This window comes from Pezoporus wallicus, unplaced genomic scaffold (assembly GCF_028554395.1).
Source record: "Pezoporus wallicus isolate ANWC-B61680 ecotype Strahan unplaced genomic scaffold, APGP_CSIRO_Pwel_v1 contig_3876, whole genome shotgun sequence".
NCBI classification, from domain to species: domain Eukaryota; kingdom Metazoa; phylum Chordata; class Aves; order Psittaciformes; family Psittacidae; genus Pezoporus; species Pezoporus wallicus.
Window position 1 is genome coordinate 920,871 of NW_026636085.1, and position 18,231 is coordinate 939,101.

General features: G+C 40.6%; 1 protein-coding gene across 1 annotated transcript in view; it reads right to left on the reverse strand.

Moving 5' to 3' along the window:
- Positions 1 to 13,082, reverse strand: part of TYR (tyrosinase) — a 50,251-nt gene extending 37,169 nt beyond the window's left edge. Inside the window, exons 1-2 of the mRNA XM_057399028.1 lie at positions 12,164 to 13,082; positions 1,684 to 1,900 (exon numbers count right to left, since the gene is read on the reverse strand). Of these exons, the coding sequence (XP_057255011.1) occupies positions 1,684 to 1,900; positions 12,164 to 13,006 (1,060 nt within the window). The 5' untranslated portion in view covers positions 13,007 to 13,082. The remainder of the gene's footprint in view (positions 1 to 1,683; positions 1,901 to 12,163) is intronic.
- Positions 13,083 to 18,231: the final 5,149 nt, after the last annotated feature.

Below are 18,231 nucleotides of genomic sequence, written 5' to 3' on the forward strand. Positions count from 1 at the left end.
CCTCTTCAAGTGTGATTGGCAGATGACACTATAATGTTAACAAAGACCAGCCATGACTGTGCTTGCTAGCCATGAAATTAATGTGACAGAGAGACAGCAATAAAGAAAATGTTTGACAGATTAATGGAACAAAACACTGACTCTGATTTTAGAGTTAAAATCACTTCTTCCAGTCTCCTTGAGAAGTGAAGGTGCTTTTCTGATCTTTGTGCTATTCTGTGGAACACAGCTACTGTTATTTTCAATGAGAAAATGCACCCATTTTTATCAAAAGGGGTATATTTGATCTATGACTCTATTTAGCTGCCAATTTAAACTTGACATTGACAAAAAGCAGGTTTTTCCCTTTTTATGCAAGTACCCACTCAATTACTCTCTTTTAATGAGCAGTCATGATACTGACTTTTTGGCTTTGTGAGTGAGTGGTCCGTTTTGACTCTGCTTCTCAGCAAACCCCTGTGGGGCTCAGCTTAACTTCCATAGACTGTGCATTTGCTTTTGTTCACAACACTAGCAGCACGATGGTGCACTCTCGTTATGTTATGACTTGTTTATTTCAGTTCTCGTTTCTCTACTCCTGTTCCATGCTTTGCATCTATTTACGTACTTTAAGGATAAAAATGTAAACAAATCTCTACTCAGTTATGTCACCTTTTTCTTTCCCATAATTTGTGTAGCTACTGTTTTCAAAGATAAAAAGCACAGCTATGTCCAGAGCTGGAGTCAATTAATGTCTGGATTCTCAGCACAAAAATTCCACATTTTTGACTGCTTTTAGAGCTTAAACTGCTTCATTTTTTTTTCACCCTAAGAAATCTTTACAGCATTCCACACTGCATTTAAGAGTTACACTGAACATATTAAAAGTTTTGATTTCTTACCCTCACATGAGCTCCTATAATGCATTATTTTGGCCCTTGCTCAGTTCCTTGCAAGAAAAAAATCTCTGGGACATCAAGAGTAGGTAATATTTGATTCAACTGATATATGATACTGTAGAAATATTGATTGATACATATCATGTGCTATCCTTATTCATTAGCAAATGAGCAAGATTCAAAAAAGACTAGGTAGACAGATAATTAAGAATAATTACTCCTCTTAGCTAATGTCCCTTGTTTACTAGCACATTAGGAACATTCAAACCAGGTTGGATAGTTAGATAATTAAGATAAAAAACTAAATTCTTCTGGAAATAATACCAAGTCTCATTCTTTTAGGTATAACTTAATCCCTAATCCTTAGAATTTGGAGAGAAGTCTGCTATGGAGTTCACAGTTGAAGGATGCAGACATAACATGCTAACTGGCAGCACCCTTTTTCAGCCTTGTTGACCTCTGGAACACAGTGGGTTTCAGGGCAAACCTGTAACGCACATGGACATTGTTATGTGTACGTAGATTATTAGGTGGTCTCCTTTTATACAGTCTTATATTTCTTTGCTGTGCTTGGTGCAGACAATATCAGGAAACAATATCTCCTAACATGTTATTTTCTATTTTCTTATCAAATGCCTTTAACATGGTTCTTTGTGTCTGTTGCTACTCCAGAGGAAAACATAAGATTTTATTTCTTTTTGAGTAGTGTTTCATAGAATCAACTCACACAGCCAAGTTTAGTGACTCTAACCCCAGAGAGACTCAATTTACAGATGGAAATGGCATAATAGAATAATCATGTTACCTTCCAAAGTGTTTCGGAAACTGTAATTGGCCATTTTATCCATGGGTCCAGATTCATACTGAGTCAGTGATAGGCAAAATTCAACTTCAGCTGAGGATGGGAGCCTTGGGGTCCTTGATTTATCATTGTTCCCAGGATTTCGCAGTATAGGTCCCTCACTTGTGGCATTGCATAAAGCCTCACGGCTGTTGTACTCTTCAGACCGAGTACAAATTACCTGTATAAAACACTTTCTATTAGCAGAGTTGCAATTGTAAAAAATAAAAGCAAACAGAAGATGTTAATATTTTTTTTAAGGAGTGAAGAAAACGTGCAATGCAATAAGTTTGTTGCAAGAAAGATTATATGTTAATTTTAAATTTTTCTGTGTATGATTTTCATATAAGCTGGGTTATTTCAAAGAAGACATCCTTCTAGTACAGGGCACATCTTAAAAGAATACACTAATCTGTATCTGAAACTACCCATGTATACTAAGACATCAGTTCTCATTTATACCCTTGAAAACACGCTGAGGCTCAATTCAGTGTTGCCTACAAATAGTAGGCAAGCAGGACAGGAGTGGAGTTAAATATGCTGCTGCGGTTGCGAAATGGAGGATTTTGGCTTCAGCCAAAGCATCCTGAACAAAGCCAAAATCACAGATTTTTGCTCCCCACACAGTAAGAGGGGGAATTGTTGGCTTTGAATATGAAAATAGCTCCAAAACCAAACCCCTTTCATTCTGAAAATATCTGTGTTTTGTCAGACTAAATGAGCACTTAGTTTCACTCTGTCTTGATGCTGTATGTACAAAATGTGAAAAGATGCTGCTCTACTTCTGAGGAATGTTACAAGGATGAGCATGTATCAGCAATTGAGATATCATAGTGGTGGGTATTGGAAAAGCACCTCAGTATCTGAATACAGATATTAAATGCTGTCAGAATCAAACATAATTTATATAAATGCTCTGGGTTCACAGGCAAAGTCCAGTTACAATCGCATAACAAGTCATTATTTGTCAGATGATCTGTAGAAGCTGCTAGTCCAATTTGAGACTCCTGGAACAGAAATGAAGTTCAATGTAACCTCAAATGACAGTCAGCTAGTTTTGGCTGAGTCAAGCTCCTTCACTTTTGCCATGAGTTAAAACTACCCACACAGTCTGTAAGTGTCACAAAGTTGCTGCTCAATATTTTTTATGCCACAATAATGTATTTATTATCTAAGAATGTGTCTTTGATGATCATGATCTTTTATAGTAGCTCTCGCTGCATGTCTTTCTTGGCCAGAGAAGTGATCAGAATGAGGAGGAGGATTTTTTTGTCATATTCTAGTACAATAAAAATACAGGGAATTAGTACAAGTGTTAACTTGCATTTCTACTTTATATTCAGGAACTTCCTTGACATGGTGTCAGTATGGAATATGGAGCAAAATATAATGACACAAGCAGAAGATCAGACTAAAGAATTTGGTGGGTGTGTATAGCAGAACAGCTGATGGATCTAGGAGAACGAAACAGAACAACAGTGTTCTGCTATCTGTTGTTTTGGTTTTTTTTACTGAAAACCCCACCAAAACAAATAAAACTCCAAATCACCAGAGATTCCTTCGAAATACAGGACTCTGTGATTATCAGATAATCAACATAGTTAATGAGAATTTTTTGTGGAGAAAGAAGACGTTCATTACTGAGTGAGACATCATAGAGGAGAAAACACGTAACACTGAAACCTCCAGAATTCTTTCATCCCAGAGGTGTATTTCTATTTCATAGAAACAGTGAATGAGAAGGTGAGTGAAAGCAATCATCTCTGCTAGAATGGGATGGAAGAACATGAGATTCTTTTTTAGTGCAGGAAGTGAGTAGGAGATTCACTTCACCAGTACAAATTGCCAAACTGAAGCAACACTTTAAGATAACCTCTGCAGTCAGGGGAAAGGCATCTCCTGAGTGTGATTCAGCCCTCCTAAGCCAGATGTCAGGTAGATGGGATGTACTTACCTCTAAGGGTGCCTAACCCTCTCCACTGACTAAGTCAATGAAATAAAATGTATGAAAAAAACAATGCAGAACCAGTCTCTGGACTGCAGTTAGCAAGGGAAGCAAAATTAAGAGTGTTCCACTTAATGCTCTGTTTCTGCATTAGGATGGGATGAATCATACCCTAGAGGTATGGATGTGCCTCTGAAGTGACTAAAGACAAAGCCAAAGGCAAGTTGCTTTGTTGCCTGACTAAATCAAACGAGTGGAACTATTTGAGATGAATCCTTTTCTAAACGATTTGACCACGTCAGAAAGTGTCTGACGAAGCTCTTGATATAACCTAGATTTCTTATGAATCTAGAGTTCTTATATGATAAATTTCCTATGAATATGAATCTCCTGAATAAATCATTCTTGTCATTTTGGGGATTTTTTAAGGAGATAAGGAAGCTTATCAGAGAAATACATCCTTGGAGACTGCTCTATTAGCTGAAATCTGCCTTAGTAGTCTGTTAAAACAACCAAGGTGCCCTTGGAGGCTGTAGGAAGTTGTCCAGCAGAGAGTTTCATGTTCACATAGCTCCCAGAAGCTCACCAAGTGGGTCAGGATTGTGCCTATAAGAGGGACTGAGGTCAGGACTGTGCTTCTAAGAAGTCTCTTCCAAGAATCCCCCCCAAGAAGGGAGAAGGAGTGAAGGGAGAGACCTACTGTTATAAACACAAAGCATAGCTACAGTGCTGGTTTTATGATTGCTTTGTGTTACTGAGAGTTTATTCCTGTTAGAAGGAAAATAGGGGATGATTCAAGAGGTAATCCAGTAATTTCTTTGTTTATAAAAATACACAGCCCTATGTCCATAGAAATGCACTTGTGAAGAAAGCAAGTGTGTTTTGGCTGGTGAAACTCAACCCATTTCCCAGTTGTCATTTGGCTCAGAAAATACATACATGTGGATTTTCTGTTTAATTCTGTTTTCTATGGACTTTATTCAGGTCCATATCTGCCTTGCCATCTCCTATCTTTTCATCCTCTCTCCACTGCCATGGGAATATACTCCCACTGTGTCTTTAAAGAGCAATCAGATTCTTCCTTCAAGACCAGCTTTTCAGATATTCAGAGAGGGAATCTTTAAGCATGAGCTCAAATATAATTAGACGAACACCTTCCCTTTGTTCTATTTACACCTTCCCTTTGTTCTATTTATCAATTTCAGTGGGATTTAATGCAACTGCTAATGTTATGAGGCTTATAAATTATTAAAGTGCTAATTTTTCTTTTACATTTACTTCTTAGTGTATCCCTCATTAACTGTCTGACTAACCAAATTCATCCCAATTAGAAGCCAGATGCTATAAGGTATTTGGTAACTAAGTCATGGTCAAGAAAAGCCAACATATGGGCCAGGAATGAAAATATTAGTCTGTGACTTTTTTTCTGAGCTAAAAATTAAGGTCTGGACATGAAATTAACCTGGATGCTTTTCCAGAAAGGTGCAACTTAGGTAATATAAATTATGGGTCTACCCTGAAAGTATTATTTGCTGTTTTATCAGTCATGTGATGTGTAAGTGATAACAGAACACGGGTCAGACAAATTGTTCTTTCTGGATGCAACTGCATAAAGCACACACAAAAGGGGTCACATTTGTTCCATTCAGCAGCAGTACTTTCTACTAAGAACATGATTTTCTGTTCACTTTTGGAACAGTCCTAAGCAAATTTCTGAGCTCACCCCGGACAAGGCTTCCTATTCAAACTGCACCGAGCGCCTGCTCTCCTTCATGCATATATCCATCAGCTCCAGGGAAATCGCTGGGAAGATACTCCGAGGAAATGCTTATGTAAGTAGTTAGCAGAGTAAATGCCAGTAGATGGCACTCCAGAATACGCAGCATCTTTCCTGGGCCTTGCAGCACTCAGCCCAAAACATCCCTCTGTGCACTGCAGTTGACATCTTTAACACAGCTCTTGGTATTGTTTCTTAGAAAACAACTGTAAATGTTCAGAAGCGCTGCGGCTGTCTCGCACCTTTTTGCGACTGGGAAACCCTTTCTTCTTTCAAAAAGACAGAGCAGGCCCTGTGCCTATATAAAGTGAATTGCATTTCAGGGGTCTTCAGCAATGCTCAGTTCTGTGCCTGCTATTTTTGAATTCAAAGCTTTGGGGGGTTTGGTGGGACATTCTTTGTGGTTTCTTTGCACTTGTTGGAGCTGCTCACAGGGACATCCAGGAGAGGTAACACACCTGAACACTCAGAAAAAGGTGATTTTCTATGGTATTGAAACAGCTGCTCACTTACAAAGCAAGCTGAAGTTCCTCATTTTGCTGGAGAAGTACTGCCATTCAAAGGGTTAATTCACACCTATGCATCCTTTCGAGCTGGTCCCTTACTCTGCTGAGCCCACTGAGTGTGAGTCTCCCCCCACCCAGAAAGTGTATCATCATGTTTCACAGTGTTATGCTCCAGGTTAAAATAGCCTAAAAGAACCACTTCAGACTACAGCCAGAGCAACCACATGGCTTGCTTTCTGTGGCTCCCTTCCCAGCCACGGGGATGTGATGTGACACATTCCCATGTCTCCGTTTGTCCTATGTGAAGTCCAGACTTCTCAACTGGAGCCTCGGGTCCCATTTTTGGCCAAAAGAGATTTTGTTCTGATTCATTGCCTTTCTCTGTCTTTCTCCTGTTATTCTCACACCCTTGCTTGGGAACAGCATTAAAATGCAGCCCTCACACTGGATTTAAAATATTTGGCAATTGTAAAGAGGTTTAAATTTTACTTTTTTGGCTGCATTAGGGTCTGGCATAATCTAATCCTAGTTAACTGGCATCCAGAAGCCATTTGCTCACCAAACAGGGAAAATGCAATGAAATTCCCAAATAACCAGCAGCAGAACAAACTGTTGGGAACTTGCTTTTATAGGCAGAACTTTAAAGGTGCTGTGTCTACAGCAGATCAAAAATTTATTAAGACACTGTGTATATATGTATCTGGTTCTTCATATACTCCTGAATATTAACAGGAATGGAAAGGTGAAACTGAATAAAAAGAAAATTTGGAAAGCAAAGATTTCGAGAAATTCTAAGAAACCTCTTTGTGCAACGATAAGGCCATTAATTATCTTTCTGACCCTCACGACATGTGCATTAACTGGAAGAGCTGTGAAACTCAAGCTAAAAGGAGATGAGACAAACACAAAGTGACAGTACTGAAACAAACCCAGAACCTTCAAGGTATTTTCTCAGCCTTCAGTAAAAGCTGGCTGAATTTCACCTTTTTGCTCAGAAGCAACCCAGAACTGGGAGGTAATTTTACCCCATTCGGCACCTCAAAATAGTTCTGGGGTGGGGTAGGAAGATCTGCTATCAATCGGTGCTGAAATATTCATTAACACTTTCTGGTTTGGCAGAGCATGATTCCCTGCTTTCTCTCTGTCTCCAAGCTATACTGTTGGTGCTGCTGTCTCCACATCTACTGCAAATTCACTAGGACATATCTCTCTACAGAGAGACGGTAAGCTGCTTTTTCTGGCGATTTATTAACAAACCAATTTTTTTTACATTCCTTAGCTATTAATTTATGCACCTCTGAAGATGCTTATTTTTTACACTACATGACTCCTCAGCAAGCGTGGTTATATACTAGAAAACAGCCAACCGCAGTCCAAACTCTGCTGTCACACACACGTGATCCCATAGAAGAATGGGAATTACTCTGAGATTACAGTGACATAAAGAGGCTGAGGATACCCGAGCGGCTGCGGCTGCTGTGCACAGATCCTGGTTCCCTCAGGCAGTGGTGTGGCATATAGAGAGTTACCTCTTTGCAGCAGGAAACACTTCAATTTTATAACCCATGTAAGCATATTATTAGATCAATATTGATAGAGATTCAGCTGGACAGGGTGCTGAGCTATGTTGGCTAGACTGTGCTTTTGTAAAGAAAGGTTGGACCAGATGATCCTTGAGGTCTCTTCCAACCTGGTATTCTATGAGCCTTGATCCTATCTATGATCGATAAAGTCTTCCTTTATAGCTGCTTGCTCCATTTGGGTTGTTGTTTTTAGTTCACCAGCCTATAGCTGGCAAAAAAACCCCTAATGAGTTGCAATAAGAAATAAAGACATGGAGTTCATGAGATATTTGGGTGTCCACAAGCAGATGGATGTAAGACTTTGGCTGATTTAAGAATCAAGCAGTGTTGGGTTCTGGTGTTTGTATTTTTGAAAATATCCTGAAGTTTTTAAAGGGGGGCATGAAATAGTGCCTCAAATGATTCCTTCAGACTATTCAGCTAGTAATATAGCCCCCTGATAAACTGCTTAGAATTAAATTGCTGTCTCTGAATAGCTGAATTTCATATTTCTCATAAAATCTTATCTTCAGGTAGTGGATCTAAAATACTGTCATTATTAGTCTAGGAACACTACAACCATTTTCTCTTTGTGCAACTTGTTTCCTTTTTGTAGTAGCTTTACATTTGTGTAAGTGGTTCTACAGGGTGATACAGAATGACATTCCAAAGGAAATTCTTGGTGCTTGCATCAAAGAATTGGCTCCAGGCTTACACCAGCACATCTGACAGCAGACAGCTCTCCACCTTATGCAATTACTTCATATCATATCTTTTAGGAGAGACAAAAATACTGGGGGCTAAAGTTGGAGCTATAGCCTGCTTGCCATAAGAACTAAACCAGCAGTTCCATTCTCCTGCTTTATTTTCTTTATCATCTCTCTAGCACACTGAGGGGATCCCTAAGCTCTAATGTAACTACCAGTAAAAAGATTCTGATTTTATTTGCAGAAAGCTTTTTATACATTTGTAACTCCACTGCTTCAGTTGTTTCTCCATATTAGTTCTGGAGCAGAGGAGAGCAGAATTTCACCTACTACTATTTAAATGAAGCGTAATTATTATTGTTTGCTTTTTGTTGTTTTTTTTTTTTTTTAGCACACCCATTATCTAGAATAATTATAGAAATGGGCACCAAGACAAATAACCTCTCAAATGTCATGGAAGATCTCCATTTCCCATATAGATTTCTGTTAAGTAAACATAGAATTGCATAAACTGGTAAAGCAGTAGTAGGTGTCATGCAGTCCTAATTCCTAATTCAACACTTGAATCATCACAAGCAAGTAACTGAAAACACGAGAAAATCCTTCCCACCTACCCTAAAACACAAGCCAAGCAAACAAATTGAAACACTAAAGATTCCTGATAGTCTTGCTGGTAAAATCTAAGGCAGGAATCAGAATTGTCACTTAGATGATAAACATGAGAAAAATATGGATGGATAATTCACTCAGCTAAATGGTAACAGCAGCATGTGGAAGGAAAAGTAAGGCAAAAGCAAAAATTTCAGCATGTATTCATGGGTATCCATGTTGCCATGGCAACTTCTCAATGGAATAAAGTATTTTCTCCTTTCTTTAGGGATTAAAAAAGAGATGCTGTTCCGCAAATAAGCACTTTACCTTTTCTTTTAAAGAAATCTATAACTACTGCCTAACATAGCAGGCATTGTTTTGTTATGGGAAGAGACTTGAAATTCTAAAAGGAACACCATATTACAGATGAGTTGTTTAAAAGGTTTCTCGTGCCCTCTTTTCATTTTGAGTGCTTATTGAAAGCCTAAATTCCTTCACATTTCTGGATCCTCCTCTTTTCTTCTCTCTTTCTGTTTAGCTACACAGCTTGGATAATCAGTGTATTCTGCAGCAGATCTGTGGCTGTTTTCCGGTTCAAGCTTAGGCTATTTTTGTTCCCTTTTGAATTTCTGAAGTGAGATTCTGATTTCTTACTTAGTGCTACTTGAAGGAGCTGTATTGACTGTTATTCCATCATAAGCAATTGTTTGAATTTGTATTCAAGGCTAATAAAGAAGCATCAGTTTGTGTTGTATCTTCACCCCAAACTCACCGACTGAAAACTCAGATCTGTTCAATCTCTTTCATTCTTTCCCTAGATAAGGCAGCAGTTATACATAGATAGAAGATGTCAAAAGAGAATAATAACCTTTGAGGATAAATTTATTGTAGTCCAATTTTGTATTTGTTTTTTAAGTGTAACATACACAGAAATGGCTGAAAAATAGAAGTGGTAAGCACCCATTATCAGATATAACTTGGAAAACTTGAGCAAAGAACTTAGAGCTTTTATACATACACTGACAATGTATTTTAAACACAGTATGGTTTTTTTTTGTTCTAGCTATTCAAGTTATATAAAAAAAAATACCTTCTAAAGCAACTTTCTAATAAAAAATTGTCTTTATTTTCTGAATATGTCTGTGGGAACTGACCTTATATGAGAAGTTATAAACCTGACTGTTTCTTAAATATGTACATTGCTACTTGCAAATTTTCTGTGTGCTTATTACCACGATGGAAAAATTCTAAAAATCTGGATATGATTTATAACACCCTTGATAAAAATGAACTAAACATAGAATCATAGAATAGTTAGGGTTGGAAAGGACCTTAAGATCATCCAGTTCCAAACCCCCTGCCATGGGCAGGGTCACCTCACACTAAACCATCTTACCCAAGGCTCTGTCCAACCTGGCCTTGAACACTGCCAGGGATGGAGCATTCACAGCTTCCTTGGGAAACCCATTCCAGTGCCTCACCACCCTCACAGTAAAGAAACAAAACTACAACTCTATAACTATCATAACTATATGGCCTCCCCAGTTCATTTAGAAAATCTGCTAGTAACTTGCTGATTCCTTTGTGCTACTTGCTTCCTTCTATCTTGGTTATCTCCTCCAATACCTGTACTGATAGTTCCTCTTGACACCTGTATCATTTTCACATAACTCTTTGCTCAGCTCAGTGCAAAAAACCATCAAATCCACTTCATTCTGGTAATGTAATCTAATTAAGTCAGTAAAGTCCATCCAGGTTCACGTTGTTAGAAAACAGCAACATCTCACAATTGGATGAAAATACATGTTTGTAACTATAGTTATTTTATAGCCATGTCTACACTGGTAAATTCAATGTGGTCAGGAAATTTCCTGGGTACTGAGGCAAAATGACATGAAATAGTCTATGTCTATGCCAGTAAAATCATCTTAGCCTCCTAAAGAGGGCGGCTGCATGCAAACATTCTCCTGGGAACAGTCCCTGAAAAGAACCTGTTTGGGGGAAAACTAATCAATACATGAAAAATGTGTGCCAGAGAATGTCCTAAAATAGCCCTGTTACAGTATGCATGTGCTTGAATTTGCAGGTATATACACAGCCTGTATTATTCAGAAGGCACAAATCATCACTAAATACAACACGTCTAGCCCAGTAAGCCCAGTTAGTTGCATTTTTGTAATGCTAGAATATCACAAAGCTACTGGAGCCTGTATCTCTCTCACTTTCTGTTAAATCACTAAAACTGCCCAGCCTTCATTTGGGCTGCTGCTACATAAATAAGTAGAACAAAGATAGATATATACCAACATAATCACAGACTTCTGCGCCAGAAGTGACTGTTGCTATTGTCATGATGAAGTGTGTCTGTAGAATCCAATAGACCTCTGTCACTGTATTTTAGGCAATGTGGCAATAACAATCAAAAGACAAAAAGTCTAAAATCTCTCAGTTTTAGAACAACACAGTACAGTTCAGCTATTTAAGACCATATCACCTACGTAAATATGTAAATTTACCTTGGTATACAGGCTAATTTCCAGTGCTTTTATGTGGCAGGAATAGCTATTGAATTTACTTTTTAGCTCCTTTTTAACAGCAGAGATTATTTCTTGAATTTCATTTGAACTACTGATGTGAATTACACAGATGCGTCTTCTGTGTGCTAAAGATTTGTTTTATTCCTTTGTTTATTTGTTTTAAATTGAAAGCAGATTATCTTGAATTGATAGCTTTTAACTCTTGGATGGAGGAAAACACTGTGAAAAGAGCAGAGTGCCTGAAAACTTTCTTGCTTTTATCTCCATCATTCAGTCACCGATCAGCTTACAATGGCTGTATCCTAGCAATTTATGTACATAAATCCTGCTTTTTCTCACCTGACTGCCACAGCAGCCCCAAGCCTGTTTAGCCTGCTGAAGTCCACGTTTGGACTCAAAGGCTTTACTTTCCTCCTTCCACTTTAACTTCAGGTTCCTTATTAAGCAGCCTAAATCCTACAGTCCTGGAGAGAATAGACAAAGAAACAAATTAACAGCTCTAAATGAAGATTAAGTTCACATACAAACCAATATTCTCTCTGTGGTAGTGCTTATTTTCTCTCCAGGAATGTCTAAGGAAAGGCAGCATGGCTAAGCTCAAGAGGGTTGTGGAGTCTCTCCCTCTGGAGACATTCAAAACCCACCTGGACATGTTCTAGGCTGTAGGGTCATTGGACTAGATGATCTCTAAAGTCTCTTCCAACACTAACAATTGATTCTGTGATTCTGTAAGCTCCCAGCTTGTACACATTGCTTACGGGCCTCACATCAGGTAGGATAATTCCCTTCCCCTTCCCCTTCCCCTTTGCCTGTCCTTACCTGCCACGAGGAGAAAAATGATGCTGGGCTGAGTAAATTAGGGTTGGTGGGATGTCTGCCACCCATGTATTCATCAGTGCATACCACACAGTCCTCTGCATCTCTCCAGTCCCAGTAGGGGATGGTGAAGTTCTCATCACCTGTTATCTTCTGTATCTCACGTTCCCACAACAGCAGGAAGACACGATGCCAAGGCAGAAAGCCAGGGGCTTCATGGGCAAAATCAATGTCTCGCCACACATTAGACCCACCTAAGAGTGTGTCTCGAGATGCATAATAATGCATCCACACAAAGAGATCATACACGTTGATGTTTCTGAACATGGGGTTGGAGCCATTGTTCATTTGAATATATGTACCAGTGGCAATAACATAGTCCTGGCTAGGGGTGTTCTTTGCCAAGTTAAGGTAGGCAAGAAACCTGTCCTTCTCACTGGTGGTGAGCTGGAAGATGTTTCTTCTTGTTCTCAGTCGCCTTTCAGTGCAGTTGAGTCCTGAGAAACCAAACTTGCACTCCCCACAGTTGAATCCCATGAAGTTGCCTTCGCATTTACATGTCCTGTTGTAAAATACAGAGGGCCAGTCCTCTCTGTCATCCACTCCTGAGAAAGGGAACTGCGGTCCCAGTGGAGCCTGCGAGAGAAGGATGTTCTGGCAGAACCCTCTGCTGGAAAGCTCCCCACAAGGGGACCCATCTCCATCCCAGGGGGGACAGCACTCCTTCCTCAGCAAGCTCTCTGTGTTTGCACAGGCTCTGGGGAACTGCCCACTGCATGGCTGAAGGATGACTAGCAGAAATCCCATGGCAAACAGCAGCATCCTCACAGAGCAGTGGGAGAGCATCGGTGTTATGCTTCAGTGCATGGAGTGCTCTCTCTGACCCCTCCAAAGTCCTGGGTGTGAAAGAAATTCCTCCCCTCTACCAGGAATGCTTCACTGCTGATTACTTCGACAGTGCACCCTCCAATGTCCTTCCCCATACCTACCCTCGATGAATGTACACACAAAATACACTTTGGGGTTAATCTGATTATCACATGTTCTGGGTGAAAGCCAAGTGACTTTTTTTCCCCACCCCTTATGAGTTCTGAAATATAGGCACTTATTATAAACTTTCATCTCCTGCCTAGCACATGATTGCTTTCCTCTGACAATTGGAGAGGAAGTAAAATTAAACTTTGGACACAGAAATAGTTGTCAGCTCTTCACATTCCTTGTTTGATCATATGCTGTAGAGTAAGTGGTGGTTTAAGAAAAGACCCTGAAAGATCCGATCAGTTAAATAAGCACAGTGAACTTGAAACTGAGAAAATAAACAATTTGGGGGTAAACTTTCTGTTTTTTTAAGAGGAAGTGATCATAAAATGTGGTCAGATTAAGTGTGAACATAGGGCAGAAGCAGAATAAATGGGTTGGCTTGGCATTTTTGTATTTCAGTGGAAGCTGGCATATGGCAAAGTAACTTCACAAGGAAAGTAATGAACTTTTCAGGAGGAAAAATCCAACTTTTTGTTTCCCTAGAAGTCATAGCAATTTGGCAGGTAATGACCCACCAAAATCTGCCCCCAGAACTTCTCTGCAGTTCTGTGGGAAATACAGACAATCTTCCAATGTGTTTGCAGAAAGCACTTTAGGCAACTGTCTCTGTACCTGGAAGGCAAACCTTGACTCCTGTTTTAGTCCCACTGAGCAGTCTGCAAGCATCCTATCTGTGTTTTGTACTGAATATGTTACTGGGCAGCCTCCAGACCACCCAGCATTTTCTTCTTATACATTAGCTTGATGAGAGCTAATTGAGCTGCACAGGTAGTGTTAGAAGTTACATATTCTTTGAAGCTGCCCCTTGAAGCAAAAAGACAGTAGTTGTTTTACTGCTGAACAGATTGAATGTGAACTATCCATGATTTTCTTCAGTAGCACTGTTAATAGTGAGAGTGGTTCTGCTGGTTTTATTCTTTTTTTACTAAAAACATCATTTACTAAAAACAACATTTCCTTATGCTTAGGTAAAATCTCAGCAGGGCAAGAACAACTTATAGGCAAATGAAGTGAGAACTTCCCTGGGAAACAATGCCTTCTGCTGGGATCAGCAGTTCATCACATGACTGTGCTGAGGAGCACGAGGTGCTTTAATCCTGTTGGCTTCTACGCCTCAGGTATTCCAGGCGATTATCCCCAAATCCCACTGCCAGGGAGCCTGTGATGGGGAAGCTGGAAGCAAGAAGGGCAAAGGAAAAGGAGTTGCTTTTTCAAAGAATATTTCTAACCACAGGTTGATGTTTACTGTTGTTTGACTGATTCCCCTGGTCTCCAGGTTAGGCTTGTAAAGCAGATTTCATCACGGAAATGCTGCTTGTTTGATTTATTTTATTTTCTCTGTGCCTGGTTGTTTTGGAAACCTTTGCAATTTATTTTGTTTACTGTTCTGCTCATGGAGTCTAGTGCAAAACTACTGCATGTGAGGAAAATGATATATATTCTTTAATTTTTAACGAAAAGCTATAGGGATTGGGAAAGGCTTGAGGCAGAGCCTCAGAGCAAACCAGAAAAGACCTCAAATATATATTTAGGCAGATAGTCATACCCACAAACACATTCAATACGTTATTTTTATATTCAAATGAAACTTTATGATCAATGTTATAAAATAAGAATCTGAGCTTTGACAGTTGTCATATGGCAAGTTTCAGAAGCAAGCAGTTAACAATGGAATCCTCTGTTAAACAGTATGAATGAGAAGCTTTGAATGAGGAATGTGACTGAGGAGCAACACACACCCTTCTTGACCTACTATTGAACAAAGTCCTGTTTTGAATAAGACAGTGATTCAGATAATAGTTAGGTAATCGAACTTTCCATATATCAACAGCCATAAGCATTAGAAAAGTAAGAAAAAGTTTGTTCCTATTCCCATGCGTGACTGACTGTAGAATCACCAAAGCATGAGACAGTCATACCCTACGTACTGCATCTGCACAAAAATATCTTCATTAAAAAGACCTCATGGGGCTTCCCAGCTCTTTTGTACTTCAATCAAGTACTCTTTATTTCATTGCCTGTATACAAAAGCCATTGTATCCACATGAAGTTTGCGTGTAAGTTGAATTTAGTCTTTTTGACTGAGAGCTCTTTCCCTTGCGTTCTGCCAGTTGGTAGGCATCATCTTGCTATGTGCTCTGGGACACCCATTTCTCACATCTAGGTTCACACGCTTATGAGTATGGGTCAAGACTTACTTATTTAAGGTACAGAAATACTACATGGACCTTAAGATCAACATGGCTAAGGCACACCACTTTATCCAAGAACTTGAAAGACAGGGGGTTGGTGGCCAGATCCAACTTTATTTGATTACCAAGCATAAATGAACAGGAATCACTTCACAGTTGGGTCTTGTAAAGGCAACCTTCAACAACAAACTAAGATTGGGCTCTGCCTGATATCCCTAAATCTTACCTCCACCTTAAAGTTTACAAGTGCATCAAAGTATTGGTTTCAGGCTAGTAGACTAGTGGAGTAATGACAGTATTTAAAATCTAATTTGTGTTTTCATTACAAGGTCCTTAAGTGCTTTATAGAGATGTCAATAGTTACTGAAAGTTAAAAACTCCAAACACAGAGTAGTGAGATGTCTTCTTAAAGTTCATGTGCTGGCTTGTTTGCAGTGTTAGGATCAGATTTTCAGCACTATGTTGCAATACTAAACCAAAATTCATATAGCCACAGCCTGTGGTGATCTCATGTTGTTATGGACAAAGAAAAGAAACAATTCAAATGAAAAACAATGACATTGAATGGGGGTTCATACTACCTCATAAAAATAACTCAAGTAATAGTAATAGGTTTTAAAAAACTCTGATAGTGAAATGATAGAATCATAGAATCATAGAATCGTTAGGGTTGGAAAGGACCTTAAGATCATCTAGTTCCAACAACCCTGCTGTGGGGGGGCTAAATCATATCACCCAAGGCCTCGTCCAACCTGGCCTTGAACACTGCCAAGGTTGGAGCATTCACAACCTCCCTGGGCAACCCATTCCAGTGCCTCACCACCCTAACAGGAAAGAATTTCCTCCTTATATCTAACCTGAACTTCACCTGTTTAAGTTTGAACCCATTACCCCTTGTCCTGTCACTACAGTTTCTAAAGAAGAGTCCCTCACCAGTATCCCTAAAGTCCCCCTTCAGGTACTGGAAGGCTGCTATGAGGTCTCCACGCAGCCTTCTCTTCTCCAGGCTGAACAGCCCCAACTTCCTCAGCCTGTCTTCATACAGGAGGTGCTCCAGTCCCCTGATCATCCTCGTGGCCCTTCTCTGGACGTGTACCAACAGTTCCATGACCTTTTTATGTTGAGGACACCAGAACTGCACACAATACTCCAGGTGAGGTCTCACAAGAGCAGAGCAGAGGGGCAGGATCACCTCCTTTGACCTGCTGGTCACGCTCCTTTTGATGCAGCCCAGGATATGGTTGCTTTCTGGGCTGCGAGCGCACACTGAAGCCGGCTCATGTTCATTTTCTCATCAACCAACACCCCCAAGTCCTTCTCCGCAGGGCTGCTCTGAATCTCTTCTCTGCCCAACCTGTAGCTGTGCCTGGGATTGCTCCGACCCAGCTGTAGGACCTTGCACTTGGCATGGTTAAACTTCATGAGGTTGGCATCAGCCCACCTCACAAGCGTGTCAAGGTCCCTCTGTATGGCATTCCTTCCCTCCAGGGTATCAACCGAACCACACAGCTCGGTGTCATCGGCAAACTTGCTGAGGGCGCACTCAATCCCACTGTCCATGTCAGCGACAAAGATGTTGAAGAAGACCGGTCCCAACACCGATCCCTGAGGGACACCACTCGTTACTGGTCTCCAGCCGGACATTGAGCCATTGACCACAACTCTTTGTGTGCGGCCATCCAGCCAGCTCTTTATCCACCGAGTGGTCCATCCATCAAATTGATGTCTCTTCAATTTAGAGACAAGGATGTCGTGTGGGACGGCATCGAATGCTTTGCATGAGTCCAGGTAGATGACATCAACTGCTCTACCCCTGTCCATCAGTTCTGTAGCCCCATCATAGAAGGCTACCAAATTGGTCAGGCAGGATTTCCCCTTAGTGAAGCCATACTGGCTGTCACCAAGCACCTTGTTGATTTTCATGTGCCTTAGCATGCCTTCCAGGAGAATCTGCTCTAAGATTTTGCCAGGCACAGAGGTGAGACTGACTGGTCTGTAATTCCCCCGGTCATCCATTTTCCCCTTCTTGAAAATGGGGGTTATATTTCCCTTTTTCCAGTCATCGGGAACTTCACCTGACTGCCATGATTTCTCAAATATGATGGCCAGTGGCTTTGCAACTTCATTCACCAGCTCCTCCAGGACCCGTGGATGGATCTCATCAGGACCCATGGACTTGTGCACGTTCAGATTTTTAAGATGGTCTCGGACCAGTTCCTCTCCTACAGTGGGCGCAAGGTCTTCATTCTCACAGTCCCTGCATCTACCTTCCAAGACTTGGGTGGTTTGGTCAGAGCCTTTGCCAGTGAAGACCGAGGCAAAGAAGTCATTCAGAACCTCAGCCTTCTCCAAATCCTGTGTAGCCAGTTCTCCCGAGAGCTTCCTGAGGGGGCCTACATTCTCCCTAGTCTGTTTTTTATTTGCTATGTACCTGTAGAATCCCTTCCTGTTATCTTTAATACCTCTAGCTAAGTTTAATTCTAACTGGGCCTTAGCTTTCCTAACCTGGTCCCTAGCTTCTTGGACAACATCCCTGTACTCTTCCCAGGCCACCTGTCCTTGCTTCCACTTATTATAAGCCTCTTTTTTTCAATTGAATTTTCCTCAGGAGCTCCTTATCCATCCGAGGAGGTCTCCTGGCCCTCCTGCTGCACTTCCTTCTGGTTGGGATGCGACACTCCTGAGCTTGCAGCAGGTGATCCTTGAATATCGACCAACAGTCTTGGGCCCCTCTGCCCTCTAGGGCTGTATCCCATGGAACCTTCCTAAGCAGGTTCCTGAAGAGGTCAAAGTCTGCTCTTTTGAAGTCCAGGGCAGTGAGCTTGCTGCACGCTCTTC